General features: G+C 39.5%; 3 protein-coding genes across 3 annotated transcripts; all 3 read right to left on the bottom strand.

Annotated features, from left to right (window-relative positions):
* Positions 1 to 454: 454 nt before the first annotated feature.
* LOC309687593 (dehydrogenase/reductase SDR family member 11-like) lies at positions 455 to 11899 on the bottom strand. The gene is made up of 7 exons (XM_082502676.1): positions 11415 to 11899; positions 3832 to 4041; positions 3190 to 3284; positions 1361 to 1490; positions 1156 to 1242; positions 1004 to 1069; positions 455 to 874 (listed from the first exon to the last, which is right to left on the bottom strand). Exons 1-7 carry the CDS (start codon positions 11544 to 11546, stop codon positions 842 to 844), a joined length of 753 nt encoding a protein of 250 aa, XP_082358802.1. The 5' UTR covers positions 11547 to 11899; the 3' UTR covers positions 455 to 841.
* Positions 11900 to 14487: 2588 nt separating this feature from the next.
* Positions 14488 to 17671, bottom strand: LOC309687586 (dehydrogenase/reductase SDR family member 11-like). The gene is made up of 7 exons (XM_082502667.1): positions 17405 to 17671; positions 16270 to 16479; positions 16023 to 16117; positions 15339 to 15468; positions 15138 to 15230; positions 14794 to 14859; positions 14488 to 14679 (listed from the first exon to the last, which is right to left on the bottom strand). The coding sequence occupies exons 1-7, from the start codon at positions 17534 to 17536 to the stop codon at positions 14641 to 14643; spliced, it is 765 nt and encodes a 254-aa protein (XP_082358793.1). The 5' UTR covers positions 17537 to 17671; the 3' UTR covers positions 14488 to 14640.
* Positions 17672 to 18914: 1243 nt separating this feature from the next.
* Positions 18915 to 23523, bottom strand: LOC309687587 (dehydrogenase/reductase SDR family member 11-like). The gene is made up of 7 exons (XM_082502668.1): positions 23233 to 23523; positions 21662 to 21871; positions 21219 to 21313; positions 20403 to 20532; positions 20080 to 20172; positions 19930 to 19995; positions 18915 to 19815 (listed from the first exon to the last, which is right to left on the bottom strand). The coding sequence occupies exons 1-7, from the start codon at positions 23362 to 23364 to the stop codon at positions 19777 to 19779; spliced, it is 765 nt and encodes a 254-aa protein (XP_082358794.1). The 5' UTR covers positions 23365 to 23523; the 3' UTR covers positions 18915 to 19776.
* Positions 23524 to 24994: the final 1471 nt, after the last annotated feature.

The following is a 24994-nucleotide window of genomic DNA, read 5'->3' as shown; positions in this document are numbered from 1 at the left end:
CCTGATCTAGACGTGTGAATTGCCAAATTATAACTCCGCAGGTTGGATTTTTTAAAACCTAAAAGCAGCACCCAGAGAAGATGCAGGAGTCTCGTACCACCTTGTTACTGTATGAATTTGTGCAGAAAAGACCCACATTCGAGCCACAGTCACAGTTAAAGTACACCCCAAGCTGCTATGAGATACATATACATTGCTTCCTTCAGCTTCCTCACTATCCACCTTTTTTGTGCATCTCTCCTGCTTTACTGGACACAGAATTTGCATCACGGCTCCACAGTGACAATCCTGTGAAAAAAGCTCCTACAGTTCATGTATTGTTTATGTTATTAAACCACATTTCACCTCCTGTATCAAGGTTCAACTCTCTTTTATACCCTGTTACAAAATTTCCCGGGTAGGGGAAATAACAACAAATTCTTTTGAAAATATTTTTTTATTATATTAGCGTCAAATTTTCAGGACAACATCAAAAAGTTCTTTCATGACCAGTTTGATAGCACTTTGTTAAATGTAATAAAGAAATAAAAAAATGCCAGTAGAATATAGGGTCACATGGTGCAACTTCTCAAAGACACTAAAAAACACAGTGACGGTAACATCCTCACAGACTGTCATAAGAGGTAGGTCACAGTTAAACATGCGACAGAGGAAGTGCATCATGTTCCAGCATTTTTAAGAAGAAGACAGTTAACTCTTGGACAAATTTCCTTATTGTTTCTTTCCGTATTCTGTAAATTAATCTTGCTGTGTTGAGTAGTCAGATGAGTCGATCACACCACCTTAATGTGAAGACTACCCTGGTCCTGGAGTTGCTGGGGCAACAAAAGCTGCATGACACCTACTGTAAAGCTTCGAGCAGAATTTCTCCAATCTGAAAGAAAAGTTATGTGAATGTTATATGATCATCTTAAATTATTATAAGGAAAGTGTTGTTATTTAAAATGCTAAAGAGGAAAGTTCAAAACAGAAAGGACTGAAAATAAAGAGAAAAATCACAAACCTGAACATGAGGAGGGGCACTGAGGACGTACGTGACAGCACTGGCAATGTCTTTCGCTTCCAGAGCCTGTTAGAGAAGTGCCAAATGTGTCATTTAATTTTATCTGAATGATCATGTCAACCCTCCACAAACTGTAGGATTAATAATTTTACCTTATATGAGGCATATATTCTAGCCACTTCATCAGGATTGTTGGCCCGTGATATAAATTCTGTCGCCACTAAACCGGGAGAAATGCTCTGAAAAGGAGATAATGATTAAAGAACTGTAGGATCTACTGTGCATGTGTCTCACAGCAGCTTATACTTGTTTTAACTGCACTTTTCCAGTTGGTTACAGTGTGTTTTAAAGCCTTACTGTGGCTCGGATATGACTCTTTTCAGCACGCAGCTCCTGTCTCAGGCCCTCAGTCAGAGCAGTTACACCATACTTGGTGCCGGTGTAGAAATGTATATCAGCAAAATCAAAGACTTGATGTCCACACAAGCTGCAACAGGAGTTTTATAAGCCATGAACGAACAAATTCATTTTAAACTATTACTACTTTTTTCAGATTAACTAGCAATTAAAGTAATCATTGCCCTAGTAAAGTCCTTAAACAAAGATCTGTTATTTCCCTTCTTAAATCTTGTAATAATGATGTGATTACAAGATAATTCTGATCTACAAACATTTTCCACAATAGAAAAAATCAAATCAATAAATAATGATTACTGCATTTCATTTAGTGGCTCGAGGTTTAAGTGAATGAAGCACGGTCTGTTGCAGTAGGAAACGTGTTTTTGGCTGGCTGCCGGCGGAGCTCACGGGCGCGTCACTGCAACCCCCCCTGGCTTCTGCTCCGCGGCTGCTGAGTGAGCCCTCATCTGGGACTCTCCTCAGCTCTTTCTGGAACAGTGGCGCGGCTGCCCCTCTGTTGGTCTTCCTTGGTCTCTTGTGTTCTGGGGGCCTCTGGATGTCTGGAGTTTTGATCTCCTCCATACCTGCTTCATGCCCTGGAGGACGGGGCAGTGGCCCCCCCCCCACACCCTCTAGCAGATCATTACATGAAGGAACCTTTTAAAAAAACAAGCGCGTCCATGCTCACAGGTGTACACACGGGTGCTCACACCCACAAACTACACCCTTTTTGGCTCGTACCTCAAAGCACACTGTGTTCTGTTGATCTTATGTGCTGCACAATAATGTTTAATATTTAGTATTTACTGTCATATTCCCATATATCATTGTGATGTTGTTTATTCTATTACTCTTGTTCTCTTCTGCTTGTTTTCTTTTTTCTTTCTCAGCAGGTGATCCAGGTGATTGATATATGCATTTTTTTTTCTGCCCGTTCTGTTGGTTTTTGTTTTTTGCCCTTCTCCCCCGTCCCTCTTCTCAGCTGTTTCTCTTTCCCTCTTTCTTTCTCCCCTTCTTTCCCCCAGTCAAGTCTGTCCCGTATTCAGCAAGTGAAAATAAAATAAACAATAAAAGGTGAATCAAATGGACCATTACGGCAAGGCTGGGATGGTCAATTTGGTAAAGTAAATCCGTTGGGCATCTTTCTTTGCCTTTAGACAATAATTCTGATGGCAAAAGAGCCAAACGGGACAGGCAAAAAAAAAAAAAAAAAAAAAGGAAACATGTTTTTGGTGTCACTGGACCAAAAGCCCATAAATGATCTTTATCCATATTGTAATTCTTATAGTAACAAGTGGTACTATATTCCGCACCTCCTCTAAGCTTGTTTTTGGGTTTCAGAAAATCTAGTCTATGTTAGGAGAATTTGGCTTCTTGCAGGTCTACATCAGTTCAGAGCAGGGGAGATTTATCAGACAAGAAACACAAAGAGGAACAACATCAGTAGAGAAAATACAGAAAGACATGCCCAGGCAAGACAGATTAAATCTGTCTTGCCCAGGCAAGACAGATTTAAACATTGTTGTGTGTTGCATTATTTGGCTTGAATTCAACAGATAGTCATCTCTATGCATAAGAACCATGAGTACCGGTATTGTTAATAGTACCATCTTTGCTTTTCCTGTTAGCCAAATGTGTGCTTTGAAAAAGGTCTGTTGAGTCATGTTGCTACAGGATGGTCTTAATCAGACTAAATGATGATTAGAATCATATTATGACATTTATGTGACATTTAAATCGACAGATTTCAAAGTTCTGTCACTTTCTATTAGCAAGTAAAACTGCACCTGTTTATGTTTATGATGTGCCCATCGTCCACATTTCTCTCTTTCATTGACTGATAAGCTTCACGTGTACAGATGCTCAGTGCAAGAACATTCACCTGTAAGAAACCAAGCAGAGAAATAAACAACAAAGAAAATCAAAATTCTCCAGGGAGTTGTTTGCCTACTTTCATGGAACTTTTCAACTTTCTGAGTTTCGTCCTATTGCACTTATTTTAACAAACTATGTTGTTTTGCAGGATTTTAGGACAACAACTTTGTAATTCAGATGAGAGTCATGACTTTGGTTGTATCAGACTTTCTTTTTTTGTGATGGATTATACTCAGCAGAATGGGATTTAATGGATGACTTGTTTGGAAATGGTTATACTGGTTCATTTACATAAAAATGAACTTTCTTTCTCTCTGTCTAATATAAGCCTAATGCAGCTGAAAATTTTCTGCATGATAGTAAGTTTAGTTCTGTCCAAATTTCTGTTTTTGATATGGACTAAATTGAAAGTTTCATGTTTCATATTCTAAAAACTATGAACAAATCGACTTAAAACTGATCATTTAATTGCTCTTCTGGGAAACCACTCCTGTGAACGCTTCTTTCAAACAGAACTGCAGATAATTTTTTCTAAAATAACTCTGAGCTCTTACATCCATGATGTTCTTCCAGGCACTGGTTTTGCCACTTAGCAGTGGCTCTGGATGAGATAAGCCAGCGTTGTTGATGCACACATCCACGCCTTTGTGCTGCTCTTTGATCGCTGCAAACATGGTCAGAATCTCCTCCTCTTTGGCCAAGTCACACTTGAAAGGAACCAAAACACCAGGGTGGCCGGCGCTCTGACAGTCTGCTGCCAGTTTCTGAAACCAAGAAGGGAATGATGACAGAGGTTTAGCTTCAAAATAACTCTGCCCTGTAATTACTGTAAATTTGTGGATTTCAGTTTTCATAACACAGCTGATCAGTAACTTTGTACAACACTGGAAGTCAGATTTTTGTCTCCAACTGCAAAAACATTCTTCTCACTGGGTCTCAACTCATGTCTGAACACATCCTGCCATCAGCTGTTTCATCAGATCTGCTGCACAGTAGCTTATCTTTCTATCTCAAAAGCAACAAGATTATTTTAGTAGGAGGAGGAGTTTTTATCTGACTGGAGCATTTTTACTTAACAAAACATTCTACTGAACCACTGCAGACTGTAAAAAATTCAGCCCCCAAACATGTTTGAATAGTTCTGTCTAGAGCAGGGGTGTCGAAGTCCAGACCTCGAGGGCCGGTGTCCTGCAGGTTTTAGATAATTCCCTGGGTCAACACACCTGAATCAAATGATTAGTTCATTACCAGGCTTCTGGAGAACTTCAAGACACGTTGAGGAGGTAATTTAGCCTTTAAATCAGATGTGTTGGATGAAGGGCACAACTAAAACCTGCAGGACACCGGCCCTCGAGGCTTGGACTTCAACACCTGTGGTCTAGACTCTAGAGTCATCAGCTCATATGTGTCCAGCCTTCTGTTTGTGTGTTGGACTAAATTAAAAATCTATTAACAGTGAACTTTTACACATAATCTGATTCATAGCATTACAATAGATTATTGTAAAGCTGGTTTTTCAGGTTTATTTAGTGTTAGTCAGATAAACTGTTCAACTTTTGCCCAGCCGCTCCCTCTGTTCTTTTTTGCTAGGTAACAGTGAACATATATATAAATATAAATATAGACTAAAAAATATAAAATGCAACAGCCGAGATCGAAATACACTAAGTGATAGATGCAGGCCTGGTCTATCAAAATGTTCTTTTCTTTTTTAATCAGGTTCGTACAGCTGTTGTTGGGCTAGAACATCTTAGTTGCAATGTAGAAATGAAGTTACCTTTTAGCTATTAGCTTGTTATTATCAAATTGCTTTAACCATGAGCCATTTATTTTTCCCTGAGTCTCTTCCTCTCTCTACCTTATTCGTTAACTACACCTTCCTCTGTTTCTTCCTCACTCTCTTGTTGGGACTGCTTGACCTCTTGCGCTCTCCATGGCTAATGCTGTGCCTCTATTCTGAGAGCACATAAATAATTTTTGCAAATGTTGCATTTTAAGGAGACAATTATTTTGAACAAACAAAATTCATTTCAGTGTTTGCTATTATACATATACACACACAATAACTGCCATTCTCGCTCAGTTGTTGGCATTTGCTCTTGCTCAGATCTCTGCTCTGTGTGCTCTCAGTATGTCGCTTCTGCTGTCAACATCTCTGCTCCCTGCACACTCAACTTTTTCTGTACATGGTTATAAATATGCCAAAAAACCAACTAATTACAGACTTGAATTCAAAATGAGTGGCTGTTTTGGTCTCCAATCAGCTCGCTAGCCACTGCATTCAGGAAACACAAATGTAGCTAAATCCAGTGAAGTGGTTTGGTTTAAACTAGATTAAAACCAACATAAAAAAATATATATTTTACAATCAAATAATTAAAAATACTAACCGAAAATGTTCTTAACTACACTATTATTTTGTGTCTATGTGGATAATAGCAAACACTGAAATACATGAATTCTGTACATGAATTTTGTACATGAAAATAATTCTCTACTCAAAATGCGACATTTGTTCTTGCAAAAATTATTTACGTGCGTTTAGAATAGAGACACAGAAATAAAGCCATGAGCTACAGCAGGCTCTTGTGAATGCCAGGGCTTTATATCAGCTGTTTCTGGTACTACTGCACTGCTAACATGTTGGTTAATTTGACACACTTTGCTGTATCTATTTCTTGTTTATTTTTCTCTCTTAGTTTTTTCCCCTCTTTTCTTTCTTCGTTTGTATCCCGCTTTATTAACACTAACTCTGTTCTAGGGTGCGTAGGCGCACACGGAAAGTAGGAGGGGCCAGAGGCGTTAAGAGATTTGATTGAAAATTAAAATTGAACTAATGCAAACAAGAAGAAAAAAATCAGCCCCCTACAAATGCTTCGGCCCACAGGGAAAATACCCGGTATACCAGATTACCAGTCCGGTATTGTGCCAAAAAGTGATTACCTGCCAAAAACTGATTTCCAATGTTTCCGTGTGTTTTTTACGTGTAATATCGTATCGTATGTTGCTAAATAGACTTTGGTGAACAGGTATTACAAAGGGGTTATATATAAAATTAAAAAATGACCTGTTTCTCAAGTATCTTTGTAACTGGTTATAATGTAACCAGTTACAATCAGCTCCCTTTTGTCACTTAAAATATGTTTACAGAACTATTTTTGCTTTTGTTGCAATTTCAGCTGTCCTCTTGGCCAGATTACTCTTAAAAGAGACATTTTTAAAGTCAACAGAATTTTTTTTAAGTGCATAAATAAAGGATACTGTTGAGCTAGTTAATAGGTATGCCCTCGTTGTCATCTGTTGTGATTTTATTTTGAAAGGATGCTTCCTGTTATGCTGCAGAGTGCACGCGAGAGTTCAATAATAAAAACTAAGTGTTGTTCCGGTGAAAAGCCGATGCCCCACGTGTGATTATTCCTCCGTCTAGACAATATAAGTATCTTCAATATTCATGCAGATTCCGCTGGAAGACCCGTCTCTGCTAACAGGTTATGGGCCCAGGAAAACATTGAAGCTACGCCAGGGGAAAGTTTACCACCAGAAAAGTCGCAAAGTACAGCGTGTTCGGTGAGGGCTAGCGTGCTAAGTTAGCACCATGAATAAGCGTGCTGGTGAACCCAGTGGCCGATGGGCAAGGTTGGTTTTTGACGGAGATGAGAAGAATTATGAACTGTGGGAGACAAAATTTTTGGGACATCTTAGATTACAAGGTCTAAAAGACACAATATTGAAAAGTGAGGACGACGAAGATAAGAATGCCCAGGCCTATGCAGAGTTAATACAGTTCCTGGATGATAAGAGTTTATCGCTCGTGATGAGAGAAGCTGCCGATGATGGACGCGAGGCACTGAAAATTTTAAGAGACTATTATGCAGGAAAAGGTAAACCAAGAATTATCAGCCTTTATACCGAACTGACTTCTCTGAAGAAAGCAAGCAGTGAGAGCGTCACGGAGTACATCATACGCGCAGAGACATTTATTACAGCCCTGAGAAATGCTGGAGAGACACTTAGTGATGGTCTGCTTGTAGCGATGGTGTTAAAAGGTTTACCAGAAACATTTAAACCTTTTTCCGTTCACATTATGCAAAGTGAATCAGAAATCAAGTTTGCGGAATTTAAAACGAAACTCCGCAGCTATGAGGACACTGAGAAAATGCGCTTAATGGAACAAGAGGATAACATCATGAAGGCGAGAGTGCAACCCAGCGTGAGACCCGCAGCAGCTGCTAATGACCACAGGAGAGACATGTCAGACATAGTCTGTTTTAAGTGTGGCCAGAGCATGCCGCTACAGACAGTGGTGCGGTCACTGTAGGAGCAACACCCATCGAGAGTCGACTTGCAGGAGACGACAACGGAATGATGAAGCACGCATAGCCTCGGAGGAGGGCGACAACGCAGAGAGCGACGACACTTATGTCTTCCGGATGAGCGATGACTACGCGGCACCTCAACAGCCACAAGACATCAGGACCAAAGGCCTAATGGTGGATACTGGCGCAACATCACACATCCTGAATGATAAAACAGCGTTCAAGAAATTTAATGACGACTTCCAGCCGGGAACGCACTGTGTGGAATTAGCTGATGGCACCAGGTGTAAAGGAGTGGCTGAAGGCAGAGGAGATGCAGAGGTGTGCTTGATTGACAGCAGAGGGAGACAGTGTAAAACAACACTGAAAGACGCCCTATGCATTCCCTCATTTCCACAGAATATCTTCTCTGTGAGAGCGGCCACCACGAACGGAGCCACTATCATCTTTAAGAAAGGAAGGAACGTCCTTCAACACAGAGACGGTACAAAGTTTCACATCCATGAGCACAACAGACTTTATTACCTTGAGACTGTAAGTGAGTACGATGATAAGTGTAATAATTGTTTTGATGTGCAGACATGGCATGAAATTTTGGGACATTGCAATCATAGTGACATTCTGAAGCTACAAAATGTGGTTGAAGGTATGAAAATCAAAGGGAAAACTGACAAAGAAAGTTTGAACTGTGAGGTGTGTATTCAGGGAAAATTTGTCCAGACAAGGAATAGAAACCCTGACAGGAGAGCTGAGAAACCTCTCGAGCTGGTACATACGGATCTAGCAGGGCCGATAGATCCAGAATCACGAGATGGACACAGATATGCATTATTGTTTACCGATGACTTTTCCGGTGCAGTATTTGTATATTTTCTCAAAAACAAAAGTGAAACAATGCAAGCAACTGAAATCTTTTTGGCCGATACAGCCCCACTCGGGAAGGTAAAGTGTATCAGGTCAGACAACGGCACAGAGTTCATGGCAAAGAGTTACCAGGTATTGTTAAACAAACATGGAATAAGACATGAAACTTCAGCCCCATATTCCCCTCACCAGAATGGTACAGCAGAACGTGGCTGGAGAACACTTTTTGATATGGGGAGGTGCATGCTTATTGAGAGTGCCATACCAAAGGAATTATGGATGTATGCAGTTCAAACAGCGGCTATCGTGAGAAACAGATGCTTTAACAACCGGACAGGGCAGACACCTTACTTTTTGCTGACTGGGCGGAAGCCCAATCTATCCAGAATGCGAAAGTTTGGGTGTGAGTGTTATGCTTACAAGCAAAACAAGGGTAAGCTGGATTCTAAGTGTACAAAAGGGATTTTTGTAGGCTACGACAAAAACAGTCCAGCATACAAGGTTTATTTCCCAGACAGCGCCAAAGTGCAAAAGTTTAGGCTGGTTAAGTTTGTAACCAAACACAATGAGGAAAAGCAAACACAAACTGATACGACATCTGAGGATGAAGACATACAGGTGAGGGAGAGACCAAACGTGAACAGGGAAAGCCCCAGTACCAGTTCACAGGAACCAGATACTGACAACCAACCAGAAGTGAACAGTCAGATGCCACTTAGTGATGAGACTGAAAACTCCAGAAGGTATCCTTCTAGAACAAGAAAGAAACCAGATTATCTAAATGAATATGAGTCAGGAGAAGACATTGATGATCAAGTGCTGACTAACATAGACTACTGTTACAGACTGATAAGTAACTCACCCGTGACATTCAGTGAAGCTGCAAGGTCACCCAACTCTAGAGAGTGGAAAGCAGCTATGGATGAAGAAATGCAATCCTTAAAAGAGAACAACACCTTTACCCTAACAATCTTACCTGAGGGAAAGAAAGCAGTGGGGGGTAGATGGGTATATGTGAAGAAAAACAGTGGTGATGGATCAGAAAAATATAAAGCACGGTACGTAGCTAAAGGTTACAACCAGTGTTTTGGGATAGACTATGATGAAACTTTTTCTCCGACTGCTAACCTGACAAGCATAAGAGTATTGATGCAGTGTGCAATACAAGAAAACCTGATTTTGCATCAGATGGATGTAAAAACCGCATACTTGCATGCACCAATAGATTTTGAAGTGTATGTTGAGCAGCCAGAAGGCTATGAAGTAAAAGGAAAAACAGATGAGAAACTGGTCTACAAGCTGGAAAAGTCACTTTATGGGCTTAAACAGTCAGGCCGAAACTGGAACAGGACATTACATGACTATTTGATAGAGAACGGTTTCATGCAGAGTCCTGTAGATCATTGTGTTTACACAAGGAAAACAGGAAAAGAAAAAGTGATCATGATCATATGGGTTGATGATATTATTATTGCAGCCAGTGATGAAAGGGTTTTGAAAACTGTGAAGGAAATGCTAACTGCAAGATTCAAAATGAAAGATATGGGGAAACTCAAACATTTTCTTGGTATTGATTTTGAGCAAACCCAAGATTGTGTAAAAATGTTACAAGAGAGATATGTAGAAAACATACTGGAAAGATTTCAAATGCAAGACTGTAAACCAAGATCAACTCCTTGTGAACAAAGGTTGAACTACAATGATGATGCTGAGAAAATGAACAATGTCAGAATGTACAGAGAGGCAGTAGGTAGCCTTATTTACTTGACCTCTTGCACACGACCAGATTTGAGTTTTGTTGTAAGTAAGCTGTCACAGCACTTCAAAGAACCAGCTGTGGAACATTGGACTACTGTGAAACATGTTCTAAGGTACCTGAAACAATCAAAAGACAAGACATTGTGCTACAGGAAAAGTGACAAAGATTTGAGAGTACAAGGTCACAGTGACTCAGACTGGGCTGCGGATGTGACTGACAGGAGGAGTACTACAGGTTACTGCGTAAGCCTGAATGAAGGAGGTACTTTGGTGTCATGGCGAACAAAGAAGCAGCCAACTGTTGCCTTGTCAACTTGTGAAGCAGAGTACATAGCTTTGGCAGCAACAACACAAGAATGTTTGTACTTGACACAACTGTTGCAAAGCATGTATGAGCATCAAAAGAGACCGCCAAAGATTTTTGAGGACAATCAAGGGACTATTGCATTGGCAAAGAATCCTGTTAACAGACAGAGGTGTAAGCATATCGATATCAAATATCATTTTGTGAGATCAACAGTTAATGCTGGAAATTTGATATTGGAGTATTGTCCGACAGGTCTGATGGTGGCCGATGTTATGACAAAGCCAGCAACAAAGGGGAAGTTATTGAAGTTTGAGAAATATATGTTTGGAGTGTAAACAAATAGTAAAGAAAAACTGTTTCTTTTGGAATGCATGTAAAGCTGACAACGTGAGTGCAAGTGGGGGTGTTGAGCTAGTTAATAGGTATGCCCTCGTTGTCATCTGTTGTGATTTTATTTTGAAAGGATGCTTCCTGTTATGCTGCAGAGTGCACGCGAGAGTTCAATAATAAAAACTAAGTGTTGTTCCGGTGAAAAGCCGATGCCCCACGTGTGATTATTCCTCCGTCTAGACAATATAAGTATCTTCAATATTCATGCAGATTCCGCTGGAAGACCCGTCTCTGCTAACAGATACATAAAAGTCACTGCCAAAAACTAACTGCGGCTACCTTGTTACAGGAATGTTGTTTGTTGCTCAAGATGACTTGATATCATTGATGAGGGATACATTTGAAATATGTTTCACATATTATAGACCAATAAGTTATTTATAGCAGTTTAAATACAAGCAATCAGTTTTTGCCAAATACCGCAGTTTTTGGCAGACAACCACTTTTTGGCACCGGCCCTGGATATAGCTCAAGATACTCTAGTTTTCACTTCAGAACAAACCTGGATTTTTCCGACGTCCCTGGCGCAGCCCACTACTTTCATACCGAGCCGGACCAACTCTACAGCTATAGCCGCCCCAATCCCGCCCGAGGCTCCGGTCACCAGAGCCACTCTGCCACGCCAGCGCTCCATCACAGCGGTAACCTGCTACAAGCACGAAAGAAGCACAAATACGAAGAGAGAGAGCGACGGATCTTTCACTGTCCCGTGTGAGCATTTATATATAGAGAGAGAAACATCTGAGTCATGTCAGTCCGCCTTTTTCTCTCAAACAGCTACAGTTCTCTGCCCTGCAGGGAGGCTTTCAGCCAATCCTGTTGTCAGGTTTATGAAAACAGTTTGAGATAACTTTTACTCTGTGACACGTTACATCATCATTGTTAGAATGACAAACACGTGATGACCAAGTAAAACGCTAATTCTAAATGATGTAAACCGTGCGACGTGAACCTTACACCTTTTTTACTGCCTGTTACTACTGTCAAAGCAATCTATGTTTATGGCTCCGAGCGTGCAGCGACAGTCCCCCAAGGCCTAGTTTATTGTTGAAGCTTAAAGACAACCTGTAAAATATTGTGGGTAATTTAAAGTTTTTTTCTGATTTCCATATTTGTTGTGACCTTGACCTTAACCTAACCTTAACCCAATTTTCACCAAAATTAAAGCTGGAACAGCTCGTGGTGTTATTGATATCTACCATCACACAAAAAATGTAATATGAGATTTTTCTGTTGTTAATTCAGTTTAGTTTGACTTAGTTATTTATTAGTTTCATTGTTAGTTTCTTTTTAGTTGTTACTGTATGGAGGGGTGCAGTTCATTTCCAAGCATTGTTTTGTGTGCATTTGGGTCCTCTATTCTCCGCTCCACACAGTCTGCACCTGCTGACTGCGACAACAGGAAATATTAGGTCCCCTCAGATTTGTTAAACCTAAAGTCATGAGCCTTTTTTGAAAATGTCAGAAAGAGTTGTGTTAGGATGACAGGAGTAAAAGTAAAAAGTTGCCAGTACAAATAAAAAAAGTCAACTTAAGTGCTTTAAAGAAATATTGGTTCTTTGTCCATTTACTCTACTGCAGATCACGCAGCAAAACTGCTAAAACTTTGACCTCTTACCTGCATTTCAATCCTGGTTTTTCCACGTAGCAGTGATTGTGTTGCAGCACAAGTGCACACCTTTGTGCTGCTTTTAGGTTGCTGTGAACTTGGATGTCCTTCTTTGATCAGGTCACACTTGTAATGCATGACAATGACATTGTGGGTAGCACTTTGACATTCTGCTGTGAGTTTCTGAAACCAGAAAGAAAAAAGATTATAGACTTCAAGATCCACTTTGTGTTTTTAGCACTGTATGTGTATGAATCTGCAAATCCACTTAGCTGATTGTGAAGGTCTGGGGTGGGAACTTTTCCTAGATTTGACTGATTTATGTGAAGAAATTGCTGTTTCAGTACATGGGAGAAATTGCGCAAAGGTGAACTGTGTGTGCTGAACAAACACAAAGTTTTGTGCACCATTTATTAACAATGAACTCTTGCCAAAAGTCAGATTTCCAGTATGAATAGAGGGTGTGCTTTATAAAGGTTGATTAACATTTAGATAAATTGCCTGTCCAAACCTCTCTGTTTTATATAACCATGACAAAGCTAAAAAAAAAAACAAAGAAAAGAAAAATCATGATATTTAATCACAAATAACACTTAAATAACTTTTGGCAAAAGTTCATTGTATTTTAGTATTTTATGTATTGTGGGGATAGGTTAATTGATTAATCCAAATTGTCACTAGGTGTGAATGTGCGAGTGAATGTGAGTGTGAATGGTTATCTGTCCCTATGTGTTGGCCCTGCGACAGACTGGCGACCTGTCCAGGGTGTACCCCGCCTTTCGCCCTATGACAGCTGGGATAGGCTCCAGCGCCCCCCGCGACCCTGAAAAGGATAAGCGGAAGCGAATGGATGGATGGATGTATGGAAAACATGTTCTGACCTCAGGGGCTAACAGTAGAGGTCAAGGTCAAATGCTTAGCCCACCTAACTGCTAACTAAAAACTGAAAACTAACTGCTGCTCTGTCTCTCTATACAGCACTGACTCAACAGAAATCTGCTGTGTCACCCCGATGCCTCAGGAACCCCTCCCTCTCTGATCCCCCCAGGAACCATACCCCTCCCTCTCTGTTTTTAATTCTCCTCCCTCCACAGACCCCCTCCCTCTAAGGGAGAAAACATACATTTTCCCCCCACCGGTTGCATTTTGTCACACATATGGAATCCAATACACACTTCCGGAGTACCCTCCCCCTCACCGGATGCAATTCATCGCGCTTATGGATCATACACTTCCGGAGTACTTCCGGTGGGGTCAAAAGGTCAAGGCTAGGGCCATCAATCAAATTGGAGACATAAGCAGGGTACCTAATCTCTCTGTCATGCTTGTGACCTCTAGTGGTCAAAACAGAAAGGGGTGAAAGCTTATCCTCCCTCTACATCGAAACATTACTTCAGACATATAAGTCCATTTTAGTACAAAGGAAAATAGAAAAGTACAAACAACACAAAAAACAGAATCATCAGTGGAAAAAAAACATGTCAGCAATTGTTCCAATGTTTCCAAAAACAAGAAGATTATTTTTTTCAGAGTAGGCTCAGTTAGAGTCATCGTGACCACAATTAGGAAGAATACTAGTCAAAAAAAGACTTTGCTGCATAATCCATCTGGTGGGGTCCAGTGTTGTTATAGTTTGAAGTTGGAATATGCTAAGACATGAAACAAGGTGTGAAAAAAGTATTTTAGTTAACCGAAATCTGAAGCTACTTTTCACTGTTCCCTCGTCACAAAGAGTCACCACAGTTTTTGTTTTTACACACGGTGGGTTAACTTTGTTAACTAATATTCTCAGACTCTACTTTCCCATGAATTAGTGAGGTATTATATAATAACTTTACATTTTATTACTATTGTTGGAGGAATGAAACATATGTTTGAGATATTTTTACACCTACAACTGTATGTTTTCCACCATACACTGCTCTTTAAATCAGATTTCCTTCAGTGAAATAAGAACACTCACAAATTTCCCCCACAAAAACTTTTTATTTTATAAATCAGTGAAAACTTTAAGGACAAACATCATAAACAAAACTGTTTCATGACCATATCACAACTCATCATTTTCATAAGTGTAGTAAGGAAGTAGGTTAATTCAGGGGGATCATGTAGGTCAACCCTAAGCTTGCTCCGTGCCTTGCATCTGAACATCTCCAATCTGAAAGAAAGATGTTTTTTATATATTATTACAAGCAAAGTGCTGATGTTTAAACAGCAAATCAGGAAAACCAATAATTCACAATAAAAAAGAATTAAAATAAGAGGAAATCACCTGAACGTGAGCAGGCGCACTGAGCACGTATGTAACAGCATTGGCAACATCTATTGCTTCCAGAGGCTGTCAGAGAAGTGGAACATGATTAACAGCTTTAAAAATATTTTTTATTTTGGGCCTTTTCTTCTTTATTTTTATAGATCAGTAGAGTAGACAGAAACGCAGGGAATGAATCACATGCAGAAAGTGGCCAGGCCAGATCACACCTGAGCGCCTATAGTGGCCTTTTGGCATATGGGTCGCCTGCTTGACCCAGTGAGCTAGACTGGCATCCAAATGAAATACATTTTATCTGAGTTATTGTATTAGCAGTGCATGAAGAGTAGGAATAATAATTTTACCTTATATGCAGAATATGCACCAGATGCTTTATCAGGACTGTTGCTGTAGAGCCGGAAAGCAAATTCTGTCTCCACTAAACCAGGAGATATACACTGCAAAAAAGAGCTGATATTGAGGGATCTTCACAAACTACTACATGTGTGTATCTGAAAACTGTAATATTGGTGTTTCAGACACTTTTAGATTGGCTGCAGCCTTACTGTGGCTCGGATATGGCTGTTTTCTGCACGCAGCTCCTGCCTCAGGCCCTCCGTCAGGGCGGTTACAGCATACTTTGTGGCGGTGTAGAAATGCAGAACAGCTTTGGGAACTACACGATGTCCGCACATGCTGCAACAGATTTATGAGGCATTAACCAGGCGAGCATTAAGCAACATTTATTTTGTGTTATTTTTTAAGTAATTTCTCACTGATGTAAGACACTCTGCTGCCCACAAAACTGTATATAGGGTTGCAGCAGTTATTTTATCCTGATGTTTTGCAGCTTCTCTTTGACTTTGTTAATTTGTTAAATGGACCCACAACCATTCATGGCTGACTCGTCCTATCAGAAGTTTCTTCCTGTGAAAAGGAAGTTTTTCTTTCCTACTGTCGCCAAAGTATTTACTCACAGGAGGTTGTCTGATTGCCAGGGTTTTTGTGTATTATTGTAGAATCTTTACCTTACAGTATTAAGCGCCTTGAATTGACTGTTGTCGTGATTTGGTGCTATATAAATATAATTAAAATGAATTGAAATATTCAGTTACTAGACTGATGGATGCCAGTGGGCCCCTTAAGCTAAGGCCCAGTCACTAGGCACTCTCCTTCTGTAAAATGAGACTTTGTGGTAAAATACAGATAATGGTAATAACAATATTACAAGTTTGTGAAAAATTGCACACCTGTTTATGTTTATGATGTGGCCATCGTCAACATTTCTCTCTTTCATTGACTGATAAGCTTCACGTGTGCAGATACTCAGAGCAAGAACGTTCACCTGTAAGAAACCAAGAAAATAAATAAAATGTAAAGAAAATATCTGGAATCAACAAATGTGAATTACTTTTTACAATGCAATGATCTGCAATGCGAAAAGTTCTTCCAGATCAAAACAAGTATTTTATTTCTACAATAACTCAGAGCTCTTACATCCATCATGTTCTTCCAGCCGCTGGTTTTGCCATTTAGCAGCAGGTCTGGATGAGCCAAGCCAGCGTTGTTGATGCACACGTCCACACCTTTGTGCTGCTCTTTGATCGCTGCAAACATGGCCAGAATCTCCTCCTCTTTGCTCAAGTCACACTTGAAAGGAACCAAAACACCAGGGTGGCCGGCGCTCTGACACTCTGCTGCCAGTTTCTGAAACCAGAATAGAAAAAGATGACAGACTTCAGAATCCCATTTGTGTTTTTAAAGTGTACGAATCTACTATTCAAACATGTAGATTAAGTTACTGTAAATACATTGATTTGAGTTTTCAGTTTGCATATCAAAGCTCAGTGACCCACAAGCAGTAGTTTGCCTGTGTTTGGATGTTCTGCCCGTTTTTGAGTTTTGCTTATTTCACTGACCTAATAATCATTTTGTAACAGCAGGCACATGATGATGTGATGATGCCTGCAAAAGCCTTTTCTCTGGTTTTGTCTTGAGGTGTGATTCAAACAATTCATGCATTTCATCAAGGAAATAAAAAAAACTTCAGAAAGTCAAGTTCTTCATTTACTATATGCTAAATAGATGGTTGTAGCTAATCTTTGAAAACATCATTTTCTATCAAAGCTAAAACAAAAAACAAAACAAAAAAAACCCCTCAGTGAGTACCAAATCGAAAATGCTGACTTGTGTGTTAGGATGGTCTGCCAGCTTAGAGCTAGGCAATTCAAGAAAAAGAGGACAAAAAGGCGAATTTCATTGTTGTGTTTAACATTTTGATTTAGGAAAACTACAATTCAGATGAAAGTCACGTGTCCAACTTCCTACTTTCTGTGCCATATTAAACTTAACGTTCCGTGCAGTGGCTGTTAACAAAACACTTGTGCGGTTAAATAATAATGTAATATATTAGTGTGCTGTAACTACATGCTTTCGTCAGTTTATAATAGTTTAATGCTTCCTGCTCGCCCAGCCTGTCTTTTGTAAGTCTGAAAGCTATATTTATTTATTTATTTATTTATTTATTTATTTATTTGCATTACGGCAACTTTAACATCAAAATTTACTCCGTGCTAGCTAGTTTACATTAAATTACTCTCTGCGGGATCTGAGTTTCCACTTCAGAACAAACCTGGATTTTTCCTATGTCCCTGGCGCAGCCCATTACTTTCATACCGAGCCGGACCAGTTCCACGGCTATAGTCGCCCCAATCCCGACCGAGGCTCCGGTCACCAGAGCCACTCTGCCCCGCCAGCGCTCCATCACAGCCCGGTAATCTGCTACACGGACGGAAGCACCTCAAGTATGATGCCAGGGACGCTAAGTCTGAAGAAAACGGACTCCGGAGCTCCAACTGTCTTGTGATCGTGAACACGCGATGCTTTTAAACACATCATATGCTTGTGTGCTGCGTTCAAGTCATCAGCAAACTGTTGGAAAACAGTTGAATCGGTTCTTTTGTTTATTCAAGTAAAAACTATACTATGATATGTTTACTTGCATTCATGAAAATAAAACCTAATTCTATCGCATTTTATGGAGACATATATATATATATATATATATATATATATATATATATATATATATATATATATATGTCTGAACTCTCTGCACACACAGAATGAGTTAGACCTGTTTATTCTTTAAAGTTATGATTCATACACAAGGAATAGACGGGCAAGGACTTAAATATTAAATTGAATGATTTTGTACGGTGTAGAAGCAAATTCATATTTTATTTGATTTACAGAGATGTGTTTATGATGTTTACAGATGTAATTATGTACACATTTCCATTTATATTTAATATTTACATGTTTTGGTATTTACACGATTACATGCTTATAATGTTTACATATTCACTTTCAAAACAGAGTCTTGAATCTAGCTAGTTGGTTTTCCCATATTTATCCATGATGATGATCAGGTTGGACCCCTCCCCCTCGCCGGCATTCAGCAGGCAATGGCGGCAACTCCAAGTTTAGCTTCTATTTTCAAACTCCATATCCAATCAGACCCACCTCGATTTCCACAGTGTCCGCTCTTGGGCTCTTCTGTCCAGTTCCAAGCTCTGCAGAGCCCCAACTCGTGGCCTCTCATATCTGGAGCCCCCTCCTTTCAGTACTCAGCACATCTCTCCAAATATCTTGGCTCCCCTGGTTCTGTACAGGCCTCCTTAATTAACAAACTCCACACCATAACTGCTAATTGACCCAGGGCAACCCATACCAACAGGACTCAAGTCAATCAGACAATCTGGTTAGGGAAACATGATTAGTCAGAATATTCTCCCAAAAACATGAAATAAATAAAACAGTAAGAATTTACACCACAAAACAAAACTTTAACAAAACTGAAACCAAACCCATGCAACACAATCATTTAAAACACAATAAAAAAATTATTAAAAACATGCAAATCGCAGCATATTAACGATCTGCCTTATAACTGAAAATCAAGGGTGGATGTAGAGAAAGACCCCTGTGGAAGCCAAAATCAGGGAAGGACGTTAATTGGTTGACTGATGTGCAGAAGGACATCATGAGAGACGGAGCTTGGATGAATGAGAGGTCAACAAGGTGTCTCTAACGGAGGTTCAAAAAACAGTCAAATGGACCACTGAAGAGCTGAAGTGATGTTCATGGGGAAGAAATGTTTATTTTTATCTGAATCATCATTATGGTGAAGATTGAAATCTTAATGCTAAATGAATTTTAAAATACATATGAAACCCTTACTGTACCCCAGAGATCTCTGTGAATTCATCAGGTAAGCGTTTACTCATTTTCTAATATTTGAACTGTGCCAAATGTATTTTTAACCAATTATATTTCATATATATTGTTGAACACTCAGTACAGTGATTCATATTGTAGATGTGTAACTGTGTAACTATGAGACACTTCAAAAATGTCATTAATTGAAGTTAGGAGCTTTATTGCATTATAATTGCATTATGACACAAATCATCAGTGCATGGGTCATTTAGCAAGTTACTAAATCTCTAACAACAATATTCAAAATATGTTACTTTAGTTATTAGGATTTTATTTAGCTTTTTTGTGAAAAGCTTCACTGAGCACATCAGACATTCTGTGTATTCTGAGACATTCAATATGTTTAAGTAACTCTGTTAACTAATATTCTCAGGACTTTACTTTCCCGTGTATTAGTCAGGTATTATATATTAACTTTACATTTTAATACTATTGTTGGCAGAGTGAAATATATTTTTGAGATAATGTTAAAATGACAATTAAATGTTTTCTACCATAAACTGTTGTTTATATCAGGTCTCCTTCAGTAAAATAAGAACACTCAACAAGCCCCCCACCATCATTTTATTTTATACATCAGTGAAAATTTTCAGTACAAACATAATAAACCAAACTGTTTATAAATGTAGTAAATTAAAGTAAAGTAAAGTAAAGTAAAGTAAAGTAAAGTAAAGTAAAGTAAAGCAAAGTAGGTTCATTCAGGGGGAATCATGTAGGTCAAACCTAAGCTTGCTCAGTGCCTTTCATCAGAACATCTCCAATCTGAAAGAAAGATGTTCTTATATATTATTATACACAAAGTATTGACAATTAAATAGTAGATGAGGAAAAACAATAAGTCAAAATAAAAAAAGCATTAAAATTAAAGAAAGTCACCTGAACATGAGGAGGAGCTCTGAGCACGTAGGTAACAGCATTGGCAACATCTATTGCTTCCAGAGGCTGTCAGAGAAGTGAAAAATGGTTAATAGTTGTATCTGAGTAACCATATCAGCAGTACACGAACAGTACGAATAATAATGTTACCTTATATGCAGAGTATGCACCAGCTGCTTTATCTGGATTGTCTTTGTAGAACCGTGATGCAAATTCAGTCTCCACTAAACCAGGAGAAATGCTCTGCAAAAAAAAAAAAAAAAAGATAAGATAAGATAAGATAAGATGAGATAAAACTTTATTAATCCCTCGGGTGGGTTTCTCTGGATAATGAAGGAATTTCAAGAAGCACCTTGTGTATATTATAACAGGTAATACTGCTGTCTCAGACACTTTGTGCATGTGTTTCTTAGAAGCTGATATTGGTGTTAAAGGCAGTCTTGGAGCTGGGTGCAGTGTTTTTAAAGCCTTACTGTGGCTCGGATATGGCTCTTTTCTGCACGCAGCTCCTGCCTCAGGCCCTCCGTCAGTGCGGTTACAGCATACTTTGTGGCGGTGTAGAAATGTAGATCAGCATGGGGGATCACACTATGCCCACACAAGCTGCAACAGAAGACAGTTCAGAAGAAGTCGTAACCTGGTCAGCATTTACCAACATGCACTCATCTGTAGGTTATTCTTTTAGAGACACGATTTGGAGTTTCTCATTGGCGTTTTTTTTTTTTATTTCCAGAGAGAAATACCTGGTGCTGACAGGTTTAATCAGCATTGTTTGCTTTCCTTTTTTTGGCTTGAATGCAACAGATAATCATTTGCTCCTTGTTATTGGGATAGAGCCATTGCCATTGTTATTACCCTCTTCTTTGCTTTTTCTATTGTTTGCTGTGAAAACAGTCTTCTGTGTAGTGTTGACAACTTTCATGGATGCTTCCTAGACTTTCGTAGGTGAACCAGTCATTGTTAACTTATTAGAATTTATAGCACCACTTTGGTTGCCAGGTCACTCTGATAAAAAGGGACTTCATGGTAAAATAAACATAATGATGCTAATACTGGAGGTTGCTATGTACCATGGCACAGATAGGGAGCATTGGCGTGTTTGGGTTGAATGTAAGGGAAAGTCCTGCCCTCCAGCTTTAACAAAAGGTCCACTGTGAGGTCCATTGTGTAGTGTTGTCATAATCAGAGACTGACTGTTTAATAAAGATTATAAGATATAGCCTTTGTTTAATAATTAAACCAATTTCACAAGCATACCCGTCACAAAGCATTATTAAATAAAACTGCACCTGTTGATGTTTATGATGTGCCCATCGTCCACGTTTCTCTCTTTCATTGACTGATAAGCTTCACGCGTGCAGATGCTCAGTGCAAGAACGTTCACCTGTAAGAGAAATAAACAACAAAGAAAATGTATCTGGAATCAACACCTCCAAATGGCACATCTACTTATTGCATCTCACACACAGTGGGTACAAAAATGCATTAAGACCACTGATCGGTGACCACACGCATCATGTTGTTACATTTTAATGACCTGTTGGGAAAACCTTCATGTGAATCTTACATTCAATTCAATTCAATTTTATTTATATAGCACCAAATCACAACAGCAGTTGCCTCGAGGCGCTTTATATTGTACAGTAGATCGTACAAGAATAGATACAGAGAAAAACCCACAGAAATCATACACTACAACATTCGTAGACCAAACCAAGATGTGAGCTCTTACATCCATCATGTTCTTCCAGCTGCTGGTTTTGCCACTTAGCAGAGGTTCTGGATGAGATAAGCCAGCGTTGTTGATGCACACGTCCACACCTTTGTGCTGCTCTTTGATCGCTGCAAACATGGCCAGAATCTCCTCCTCTTTGGTCAAATCGCACTTGAAAGGAAACAAAACACCAGGATGACCGGCACTCTGACACTCTGCTGCCAGTTTCTGAAACCAAGAAGAAAAAGATGACAGACTTTAGAATCCATTATGTGTTTTTAAAGTGTATGAATTTGCCATTCAAATGTTATTTTGCCACAGTCCTAGGTCTGTGACCCAGTGTTTTGGTTTAAGTTTTATTCCTTGAACTATTATGTTTATAGTTCATGGTTTCTGTTCTTGTTCTGTGCCTCATGTTTGCTTGTCTCTGTGTGAAGCCCGTGTTTTTGAGCCTGTGTCAGTAAGTTCAGTCGGTGTATTTCCTGTTTTACTTTGCTAGTCTTCAGTCTGTGTGCGTCGGGTTCTGTTTTGCTGTCCTGTTTCACTGTGTTTCCCAGGTGTTTGCTCTTTGCCTTTTGCCTTTGCTGTAAAGTTACTGCAAATATGTAGATTGGAGTTTTCATTCTGGATATCAGAACTCAATAACTAACAGTGCATTTTCTTTTTAGCGTATCATCTGACTCTAGCATATTCTTCTGTCATGCCAATTAACCTTCACTACATCCATGAATCTTCTCTGTGGTCTTCTTCTTTACTTTCTGCCTGGAACTCTATATTCCATATCCTTTGTCCTATATATCCACTATCCTTCCTCTGCACATTTCCATACCCTCTCAGCCTTGCATCTCTAACTTTGTCTCCAAACAGTTCAATGTGAGTTGTTCTTCTGATATTCGCATTTCTTCCTTCTCCGTCATATCAGTCAGCTGCCTCCCTTTACTAGTCACAGTTCCATCATTTAAAATCCTTATTCTCACTTCAAAAAGAATCTTAGCAGCTTGTCTGTGTTTAGGTGTTCTACTACCTTGTGTGTGTTGTCTGGACCTTCCCAGTGTGAACATCTCACAATGGGCATATTTCATTGGCCTAATAATCACTATATTATGGAGGAGTGTGATTATATGATGATACCTACAAAAACATTTTTATCTTGCTGTGAACTGAACATTCGGTACACTTTACACAAGAAAATCAAAAGAACTGTACAAAGGCAAATCAATGAGAGTAATGAGAGTAAAAAAAAATACAGCCGGAAACATATGTTTCCGGCTTTTTTCTTGTATTTTTTTTTTCTTTCTTTTGCGTAAGTTGTTAACAATAGAGTCACAGAGTTTGATTTACAGAGCTATAATACAGGGTGTGCTGGCTGCTGGCCAGCCTCTCTATGTTATGTAAGTCTGACACAGCTGGAAATGTTATGCAAAACGGTAACTTTAACATCACAATTTACTTCTCTGCTCGAGTCACTCATATACACAAATACCCGGTATGCCAGATAAGAGCATACCGGGTATTTGCCGACGCAGTCCAGCCCTGTATAGAGGTTAAATTACTCTATGCGTAAACTGAGTTTTCACTTCAAAACAAACCTGGATTTTTCCGACGTCCCTGGCGCAGCCCATTACTTTCATTCCGAGCCGGACCAGCTCTACTGCCACAGCCGCTCCAATCCCAGCCGAGGCTCCGGTCACCAGAGCCACTCTGCCCCTCCAGCGCTCCATCACAGCCCGGACACCGGTAACCTACTACACGCACGAAAAGCACCACAAGTATGAAGAATCTGCCGCAGAATGACCCCGGAGCGTCAGCTGTAATGCATCGATGAGGAGTCGATGTACTGTATACACACGACCAAGGTTGTCCGTTCTGTGTGCTGCGTTAAAGTCATGTTCACACTGTAGGAGAAAAAAGTTTTCTGTAGTGATAAAATGCAACATGTAACAAATGTAACAAAAATATTAAATTAAATTAAACTATTTCTGTCTGTTTCGGCTCTTCCTGCACATATTTGCATAGGTAAATGCCACTTTGAAATCCACAGAACAGTTCGTAGCTGTTGCTTCACTTTCATTTGCAATGTACACTAGTCTCTATTTATTTATTTTTGTCATGGTTTCCCTTGGCCCAGTATATTTCTCTCTTAAAAATCAGACACCGACGTGGCACTTAGAGCATGCTGAGATTAAATCTATACATCTACAGAGATGCAGCGTAACAACAGTTTAAGTTTAATATTTAAGAGACAAAAAAGACCTCTAAAGTCATTATTTTGTTTCTTTTTAAATCAAATTTGTTAACCTGGATGGTTCCTACTAATAACTGTCCAGCATTCTAAGAAGGGTTTTCCTGTCACAGAAGGTTCAAGAGCAGAGAAGCAAACAGATTAAAAAACGACTGAAACCAAACTCTTTATTCCACAGATGAAATATTTCCAAGCACAATGAACAGACGCAAACACACCAGAGTCCTGAGATAAGATAAGATAAGATAAGATAACCTTTATTAGTCCCACACGTGGGAAATTTGTTTTGTCACAGCAGGAAGTGGACAGTGCAAAAGTTATGAGGCAAAAATTAGAATACAATAAGAATAAATACAGTACACAACTGTACAGAATAGAATAAAATAAAATACTATATACAGTAGAATAAAATAAAATAAATATACAATAAGATAAAAATAGAATACAAATACAAATTCTATATACAACTGAGTAAAAATACAACGATGACAGAAAGGATTATTGCACTTAGTATTATTGCATATGTATGGATGTGTGTGCTTGATCAGTTAAAGTCTTTATTATGGAGTCTGACAGCAGTGGGGAGGAAAGACCTGCGAAATCTCTCCGTCCCACACCGTGGGTGCCGCAGTCTCCCACTGAAGGAGCTGCTCAGTGCTGTCACAGTCTGCTGCATGGGGTGGGAGATGTTGTCCATCAGGGATGACAGCTTAGCCGCCGTTCTCCTGTCACTCACCACCTCCACTGGGTCCAGAGGGCATCCTAGAACAGAGCTGGCCCTTCGGATCACCCTGTTCAGTCTCTTCCTGTCCCCAGCAGAGATGCTGCCGCCCCAGCAGACCACGCCATAAAAGATAGCAGAAGCCACAACAGAGTCATAGAAGGTCTTCAGGAGTGGGCCCTCCCACTCCTGAGTGAGGCCTGCGCTTGAGCAGGTCATGTTGATGATAAGTAATAAATGGGTATAAAATCCTATTGGTCGGTTCCTTCTTGGAAAACATTCCATTTCCAACATTTCTTGGAAAAGCACTCAGAAGTCACAGTATTTATTGTATTTGTTTTTAAAGCAGTGTAGTATAAAAGGTTGATTCTTAGTTCAAACATTTTCC

The sequence above is a fragment of the Aulonocara stuartgranti genome, assembly GCF_965226115.1.
Source record: "Aulonocara stuartgranti genome assembly, chromosome: 14".
NCBI lineage: Eukaryota > Metazoa > Chordata > Actinopteri > Cichliformes > Cichlidae > Aulonocara > Aulonocara stuartgranti.
The sequence above is the reverse complement of the archived record's forward strand: the minus strand, read 5'-3'. Positions and strand labels throughout refer to the sequence as shown.

Excerpts from the sequence above, each read along its gene's own strand:
- LOC309687593 (XM_082502676.1), bottom strand. The coding sequence starts at position 11,546 with ATGGAGCGCTGGCGTGGCAGAGTGGCTCTGGTGACCGGAGCCTCGGGC. Across the intron at positions 3,285-3,831 it reads CCTGGAAGAACATCATGGAT|GTGAATGTTCTTGCACTGAG; the intron begins GTAAGAGCTCAG and ends GGTTTCTTACAG. Across the intron at positions 1,070-1,155 it reads GAATATATGCCTCATATAAG|GCTCTGGAAGCGAAAGACAT; the intron begins GTAAAATTATTA and ends CTTCTCTAACAG.
- LOC309687587 (XM_082502668.1), bottom strand. The coding sequence starts at position 23,364 with ATGGAGCGCTGGAGGGGCAGAGTGGCTCTGGTGACCGGAGCCTCGGCT. Across the intron at positions 21,314-21,661 it reads GCTGGAAGAACATGATGGAT|GTGAACGTTCTTGCACTGAG; the intron begins GTAAGAGCTCAC and ends TTTCTCTTACAG. Across the intron at positions 20,533-21,218 it reads CACATCATAAACATCAACAG|CTTGTGTGGGCATAGTGTGA; the intron begins GTGCAGTTTTAT and ends CTTCTGTTGCAG.
- LOC309687586 (XM_082502667.1), bottom strand. The coding sequence starts at position 17,536 with ATGGAGCGCTGGCGGGGCAGAGTGGCTCTGGTGACCGGAGCCTCGGTC. Across the intron at positions 16,480-17,404 it reads GGGACATAGGAAAAATCCAG|AAACTGGCAGCAGAGTGTCA; the intron begins GTTTGTTCTGAA and ends TTCTGGTTTCAG. Across the intron at positions 15,231-15,338 it reads ACAGCCATATCCGAGCCACA|TGTATATCTCCTGGTTTAGT; the intron begins GTAAGGCTGCAG and ends TCTTTTTTGCAG.